The sequence below is a fragment of the Rhipicephalus microplus genome, chromosome 1, assembly GCF_043290135.1.
Source record: "Rhipicephalus microplus isolate Deutch F79 chromosome 1, USDA_Rmic, whole genome shotgun sequence".
In the NCBI taxonomy this organism is placed as follows: domain Eukaryota; kingdom Metazoa; phylum Arthropoda; class Arachnida; order Ixodida; family Ixodidae; genus Rhipicephalus; species Rhipicephalus microplus.
This window is the reverse complement of record NC_134700.1, coordinates 299,504,934-299,513,153: the sequence shown is the minus strand read 5'-3', so window position 1 is coordinate 299,513,153 and position 8,220 is coordinate 299,504,934. Positions and strand designations below refer to the sequence as shown.

Below are 8,220 nucleotides of genomic sequence, written 5' to 3'. Positions count from 1 at the left end.
AAGGCTGCGGACTCCAGTGGTGGATACACCCATGGCATCTGTCGCTCAAGTCGTCCGTGACGAAATCCGCCAAGCATTCTCGACAGCTGATCCTGCCCCCGAACAACGTCCCATGACGTACGCCACCACCCTTCGAAGCTCCCCACCCGCTCCGCCTTCATACTACCCGCCACCTGCAACTGTTCCTTGGTCACCACCACAGGGGGAGACATCGTGGCGCCCACCCATCCAGCCTCCATACGACCAGTCGTCTTCTGCCCTGCCATGGCCTTCGTCGCGTGAGGAGTCATCACGGCAACCACAGCTTCGCCGAACAGACACCTGGCGCATTACCGACAGGCGTCCACTCTGTTTCAACTGCGGAGGTGTCGGCCACATAGCCCGCTATTGCTGGCACCGCGCCGATCCGTCTCGCCCTCTTAGGCCACGCTTTGACATTCGACATGCCAACGAGTACGTATCCCGCCGTGGCGATGTCGGTTCTCAAGGACCTCCGGTACCTCGACACCCATTCGACAGCCGCCGTAACAATGATGACGATACTATAACTGATTACGAGCCGGTCTTCCGACATCGACCACGCTCTCCTTCTCCTGCCCAGTCACCTTCGTTGCAGCGCCGCACTTTTGCCGACACCAGAGGAGCGAGGTCTCCCAGCCCACACCGGGGACACTGAAGGCGGCGACCTCAGGGGGTAAAGTTGCAGGCTGTCAAGACTAAGAAAAAAAGCCGCCATTACTCCCCCCTCAGGACGCTGTAAAGCCGACAAGACGTAATACCGACGAAACTGTGACCCCAGGCCTTACCGTTCTTGTGGATGGACAGCAAGTCAAAGCTTTAGTCGACACCGGGGCTGACTTCTCTATTATCAATGATGACCTTGCCGTACGCCTCAAAAAAGTGAAGACAGCGTGGATGGAACCTCACTTAAGGACGGCAGGCGGTCAATTACTGATCCCTGTCGGAATGTGCACAGCAAGGCTCGACATCGGTGGCTCTACTTTCGTGGCGACGTTCGTCGTTCTCGCTTCATGCTGTAAAGACCTGATTATCGGAATGGATTTCTTGAGAGAACATGGCACCGTCATCAACATCCCTGACAGTGTCATTACATTTCGCAAGAACAGCCCTACTTTAGTCTATTGTTCAGAGCCGAGACATACGTCTTGTTCAGGGCCTTTGCGTCTGACGGATGACGATGTGCTGGTCCCGCCACGATCGTGTACGCTTGTTTCGGTGGCAGGGGATGAGCCGTTTGACGGCGACGGCATTGCTGACCAAATAAGCTCACTGATATTTAGCCACGGTATTTCAGTTGCTCGAGGTCTTGTCACTGTCACTGCTGGACGCACAAACTTGCTGCTCACTAACTTCAGCACTGAGCGCCGACATCTCCCGAAGGGTACAGCCGTCGCTTACTTTGACACTACTGCAGAAATTCAAGGCAGTTTATCGGCCCTAGACGAAGCACCTCAAGAAGAATCAGTACTTAATCTTGACGTTGGTACTACGTTGTCAAGGGACGAACGAACGAGACTTCTTGAGCTGCTAGCTGAATTCCAGGACTGCTTTTCATCGACATCACGGGTCGGTCGAACGCCGCTAACAAAGCATCGAATAATTACTCACGACGCAGCAAGGCCTATACACCAGAATCCTTATCGTGTGGCTCCAAAGGAACGGGAAGTGATACAGCATCAAGTCGCTCAAATGCTTGAAGATGATGTCAGCTAAGTGACGTCACCTACGAGGTTGTCTCCGACAGTCCCCAATGCCCGAGGCGTCACCAGCACCAGCCTGAACTTGTTCATGTAGTGCGTATGAAGCCGTATGTGAGTGACTGACTGCACGTTAAAAAAAAATACTGTGCGTCTTAGTCAGCATCGGGGCGATGCTCTTATAAGGATGGGCAAGTGACACGTGTTTATATGAAACAGAACGATGATAGGAATGTTTTGTAGATTCCAGCTAGTGGGTCAGGTGGTTTTTCGGGACGACAACGAAGCAGGCATCTTGCTGTACAGCTGATCCTGAATACGCTCTTTTCGCTGCCGTAAGCTGCTGTCATCTTTTGTTCGCGTTGCACTGTGACAATATTGTATCGAAGGGACAGTGCTGTGTCGTGATGGCAGCTCCCTCGTGCTCATTTTCTGGTTGTGTGCTGGGTTTTGGGCTAATGCTAGTGCTAGCTGACATGCCCCCATTCATAAGTCTGTCCTGCGATGATACCACGCTGCCAACATTTGCAGTGAAACAAAACAAAACAAAAGCAGAGTAAGTGGTGCAGAGTAGGTTACCCCTATGCGGGTCCAATAATCCGGTCTCCTGGGCTTCAGGGCCTCGCAGGCAATGAGGTGGTGCATGCTGCCGCCCGCGCACTCATTCCACGGGCTACTGCCTCGCGCACCGATGACCTTTGTGTTCAAGAAAAGAACGGTTCTCTCCTAACTTGTAGAAAGATAATTACCCATTACCAGGACTCCACCACCGGTTTTCTCCGCCCTGTAGAGGACTCATGAAGGCGGATGAGGGAATTATTCTCTGGCTATTTACCAATACTTTAGTGTGCCCGGCAGTGCTTGAACACTTTGCCTCTTCCTTTCCCGACCTCTGCCAGTACTGTGCGGAGGTGGCTGACACCTACCACATGGTATGGGCATGCCAGCTCAATCTTTCTTTTACCCCCGAACCCAAATCCAATAAGAGAGGACTGGGAGGCGGCCCTGCTTGGTTTCCAGGACCTTGCAGCCCAACGAGCCATGGACCAGCGTGCCAGGACAGCGGCCACGACCAATGGGGTCTCTGACTAGATACTCCACCAAGAACTGCGGGGAGGCTGACCCACTAAAGGTTGGTCTCCCTGGCAACCGCTGTTCTTTTAATAAACGTTTACTACTAAAAAACGTTTATCTCACTTCACAGGTTCACATGTACGCTGGATGACAGTTACCGCATGGCGCGAGCAGACAATCGAGAAGACGACCCGCAATGCAATTTTTGTTTTGGTAAATGACTTCATTGCGTGAAGTCACCAGGATCTGTACTGTAGCCTGACGTCAAGTTACTGTCGATGTTGGTAGGTGCACCACAAAAAAATCAACTTAAATTTCAAAATACGATGTCGTATCATCATTTTGTGTGTCACACTCGTTCAAAGCGGTTTCTGCATTTTAGAAAACTTGTATTCGAGAATAAACTTGCCTATGAAAAATGGTGTCAGTATCCCTTTATATGTTAGCATATGAATGCAGTATTTTTTGAATGGGTCATTGGCAAAAATGAATTTGACTATATATTCCCATCTAATGACAAACTCCTACCGTATAGATATATGAAATGTTAATGAGAAGATTGTCTACTTCACTTTGAAAGTGTTATTATAATTGCTATGCATGCACGCATGTTGCAAGAGAAAGTGGGTGTAGGCATCTTCTCAGAGACTTCACCTTGGTCATTCAAGTAATTTGAAGCAGCGCCTTTAGCGATTATTCTAGCTCTTAGAAAGCTTTCACGAAATGATTCGGCAGTTGTTATAGATATATTGACTGGCCCTCCGAAAGTAGATCTTATCTTCAGCTTTGTATTTCGAGTCTTCCGTTTAGAATGCTTTCGCTTCTTTGATCCCTAAAAAGTTGAGTACAGTGTGGCTGGTACGGGTGCCAGGTCATCAAGGCATATTTATAAATACAGTGGCTGACACAGTCCTATGGTCACGTAATGGTCTATTGTACCTGATACCGTTTTTATTACTGAATCGCGGTTTCGTGAGTATTCTTTACTTCAATATTCTATGAAAATTAGGTTACCGGTTCAAGAACACACTGATCGTTCTTGTGCTTGCAATGATAAATGGTGTCCCACTCGCACATTGGAAGTGTGCTCCACAAGATTTCGATGTGGGATTTCACCTTTTAATTTTAGGGGCGAAGCTCCTTAGGGCGTTGGCTGTGCGTCCCCTGTAGCCTGTATGTAGCCACCTCTAGTTTAGTTCTTGCAGTGTTCACTAGATGGCGGTACCGTCCCCTGTATGTAGCCACCTCTAGTTTAGTTCTTGCAGTGTTCACTAGATGGCGGTACCGTCTCCTGTATGTAGCCACCTCTCGTTTAGTTCTTGTAGTGTTTACTAGATGGTGGTACTTGTAGCTGATGATGAAAAGATGCAAGATGTTATAAACTAGAAAGCGGTACTTGTAGTTGATGAAAGACGCGAGATCTTATAAAATAGGAATGATGTCACATATGGCGCGTGTCATTGGTTGAAGGCAATCGTTCGATTAAGTGCGGTGACGTACGCTAGGGGGAGCGATGTAATAAAATCGAGTGGGCAAAATGTACAGAGGATTCATGGTTTACCAAGTTTACCTCCGGAGCTTCGCCCACTCATCATCCTTCACTTCGTGGAGATGGCGGAATTTTTTTATTTATACAGGTATGGTCAGACACCATTTCCCCTTTGCACTTACCGTCAAGAGCCGGAAAACATAGAATTTTTACTTACTTTCCAATGGTCCACTCGCAATATGAAAAAAATTAGAATGTTCCTTGTGAAAATTTAGCGTTCCTCTTAATTCGGAATCCTTTCCGTTCGAGATTTTTCTGGACCGCAGTGACAGGAACATCTGCATAGCAGTTCACGAATTTCTTGTAGGCACAAGAATACTTGTTTGTTAAGTTATTCCTAATTAAATATGAGTTTTTGCAATACTCAATTTTTTACTTGAAATAATGCTCTGTACATACTTTATTTTATGTTCTCAAGATTACCAAATAATGCTTCTGCCTTCATCAGATTTTTAAATTCTTTCGTTCCCCACTACAGTAGCCGTCACTTTATTGGCCAATACCTCTTTGTGGGTAATAGCCAAAACATAGTTTCAAGCAAGCAGGAACGGTGTCAGCGCGGCGCCATGCTAGGCGTGCTGCGGGGCCGTACGCCCTTGGGAGCATCGGTAGGCCAAAACCCGGCCGTCGTCTTCTACGTCGCCACCATGTTCACGCTCATCGTGCTCGTCATGCACGTGTGGCTCCGCAAGCACAGCGAAGAGATGGCATCGAGACAGGCCGCGCAACAGCAGCGCCTCTCCAGGCACCAAGGGTCCGGCCGGCACCGAGGAGGCTCCGCGCTCAACGACACCGAAGGAACAGACGACGGCTACAACGACCCAGACACGGCAGTTGCCGATGCCGTGGAAGACGAGTTCTTTTTGGCAACGAGGCCACTCGGCAAGGGAAACGTGAGCATCAATGTCGCTAATGTGAAACTCTCGAGTGGGAGCCTGCGGGGCACCCTAGACGATCGAGAAGACTTGAACGAAACAACCTGGTTCATCAAGTGGTTGAAGAAGAAACTCGGTATTAGCGGCTGGGAGCGAACGTCCGTCAAGACGCGAAAACTGCTCGATAAGGTGCCATAGAACACGCTTCGTATGTTTTGTGCATGAGCCATGGGTGCTTGGCGTGAGGATTTCAGGTCGTACGCGCAACGCCTGAAGAACGACTCGCGCGTGCGAACTTTTGAGGCCTGCAATAAGAGTCGCTTGCAGAAACATTCAAGAACGAGAGTCATTGTAACCTTTTTCACCTTGCGTCGTTCATTCTCATTGAATCTGCTGTACCTCGGTGCATTAAAGTACACTCGCTCAAATCCCATATATGAAGCGTTTTCTGGTTGGTCTTTTTCATAGGGCTGGTCGTTGCTGACGATGGCTCACAACTAGTACAGGAGAATGACTCTGCAGCAGGTGGATTTTTGCAATAAGTTTAGTATGAAATGTAGAGCACACATTTTTTTCTGTCGCATAGCCCAGGCAGTAAGCTTGAACTTCTCCAATATTTCCTACAAAATATATTGTGGATTTCGGCATGCTTCGACTGTGACTATAATGAAAATCATTAGGTAAGTTGGCACTGAGGTGAATAAAACAATAGGGCACTTGACGTCACGCGATTCCGTCACCCTGTCAAAATGAATGAAATTCTCTGAATTAGCGGTACTTTCTGGACCAATTTTACCTCTGTCGGTTACGTTCTGCAGGTCGCTTTAAGCTTGTGGGAGCTCAACTGAGCGTGACTGTACATCGCATCCAAAGCGTACGTAAGGTTCAGGTGTGATGGTTTTACCGCAGCGCGTTTCCCAACCTTCACCAGTTTAGGCTATTTTGATAGAACGGTGCTCGAAGATGGAAAATTAAAGTTGGCGGAACAACCATCTGAGTGCCCCCTTCTATTTGCATGCCTATGCTATTTACCCCATAGTTTATACAAACGTTGAGTGCGTGCAATGTGTTTGCATGGCGTTTGTTATTACCACACAAGTGTTAAAGAGTGAAATTCCTTGTTCTAGATTGCAGTAATGAGCACGCCATAAGTTGAATTATGTTTCATACGAGTTCATCGTGATACAGTGGTGCTCTCGCCAGCAATGATTCGGTTTGCAGATTACCGCATTTCTGGTATTCAGCACAGTACACATAGCTTGACTGCCTGCTGATGCTGGGTTCATTTATTTTAATGCGCCGGATTCGAAAAGGGCGTTGTAAAGAACAGCGCTAAACGGGAACTTGCCCAATCCACAATAACCACAGTAGTCGTCCCAGTTAATGTCCCAAATGCCGAAGCAGCCGCCATGCCTCGTAGCATTCGCAAGGGCGTACAGCACTTTCCGATACACTTTGGGGTTCATGTAGGCTATAAAGTTCTTTCCACTGATCGCTATCACGCTGTATTTGGTGTCATCTTGGATGTCATACACAGCCTTGCAAACATCATCAAACGCCAGGCGACCCGCTTTACCTGAACCAGGAAATGCCTTTCCTGGTCCCAGAGACATACTTCCGGTGTCGCTTCTGTTTGTAGTACGAGCCATGGTGAAGGACCAGCCGGCAAGGGATGTCATGTAGCAGAGATGGTACCTGCCGTCTTTGTGAAGGATGTTGTCCTTCGTCTCCCAGAGGATGCGGTTGTACTTGTACAGATAGTCCACCTTAAATGGCGCGAACGTTCTCGCGAAAGAAGGCTTTTGGGCTGCTGTCATTGGTGGTGTCACGAGAATGCTGTACGGGGTGAGAAGAGTAACCAAGGCGGGCATGTCAAAGTGATCTCGCAACTGTTGCTCGTATGGCACGACAGCACCGACCAGCTTGCCCGTGAGTTTGTACAGCTCTTTCATCAGCTTCAGCAGCTTGACGTGCAGCTGGGTCTCCTGCATAGACGGGTACGTCCAGTACACGAACACACCCCCGAAGTCATGCGCCTTCAGCCAGCTCAGGATGTTCATGGAGAGTGTTAGGGCCGATTTTTCGTCGCGGCAAGCCACCGAGAACTTCCCGTTGGATGCTTCGCCATCACCAACAGCCAGCCAGAATCGGGTGGCCTCCGTTTTTCGAGGCAGGTTTTGTACAAGACGCAATGTCTCAGGCGCCGTGGTCACGTTGAAAAACTGGTCAAGACCAAAGCAGCAGTACACGATGTCTGTGCACAGGTGCGTGGGTAGCTCGCTCGGTTGCAGTTCTGTCGAGTTACAACTCCGGGGTTGGCTTCGTCGGTTGCTGGTGGTACTTCGACGACCATGGACCATGCAGACCGATCGTGCCGCACGGCTTGACGATGTCTCGGGAAACAGCGTGGATGGGAGATCAGCGTCTTCCGAGAAAATTTCGATGGCGGTGTCCTTGGCAACTACCTGAAGTGACGAAGAATACAGAATTAAATCTTACCGTCAAAGTATTGTATGTATACGTTTATGTAATTGCTGCCATTACTGAAATGAAGCACCAGATAATAATTAAACTGAATGCTGGTGCTCTAAGTAAAAAGGAAAGGGTCCACCCGGGTAACAATGTCGAAGCAATGGCTTTGCACCAAAGCATAACTCATCCGTCCCGGGCACTCTGCATAGGATCTTTCTGGCACAAACTTTTTTTATATGGCTTCTTCGTATGATGTGTATGAGCACAAAGCCGTTTCAAACCAAACAAATGAGATTGGATTAGTGTGCCATGTTTATCTCGGCTACACTGCCATGCTTGCAGCCCACATTGACGACAGTGCCGAGAGTTTCAGACGGGCTATTTCGTTAGTCATGATGGGATGTGGCTGGGCACATACCACGCAAAAACGACTCAGAGAAGTCGACGAAAATATTGACAGTGTCTTTTCAGTGTCCCGGTTAGTGCCAGCCATAGACGTGTGCAGAGTCCTCACCACAGTGTTCTCCCTCCC

General features: G+C 48.7%; 1 protein-coding gene across 1 annotated transcript; it reads right to left on the bottom strand.

The window, feature by feature from the left end:
• Positions 1 to 6,498: 6,498 nt before the first annotated feature.
• On the bottom strand, positions 6,499 to 7,913 carry LOC142770305 (acidic mammalian chitinase-like). Its single transcript, XM_075872679.1, has one exon. It carries the CDS (start codon positions 7,574 to 7,576, stop codon positions 6,503 to 6,505), a length of 1,074 nt encoding a protein of 357 aa, XP_075728794.1. The 5' UTR covers positions 7,577 to 7,913; the 3' UTR covers positions 6,499 to 6,502.
• Between the last annotated feature and the right edge of the window lie 307 nt (positions 7,914 to 8,220).

Coding starts and splice junctions, on each gene's coding strand:
- LOC142770305 (XM_075872679.1), bottom strand. CDS start 7,576: ATGGTCCATGGTCGTCGAAGTACCACCAGCAACCGACGAAGCCAACCC.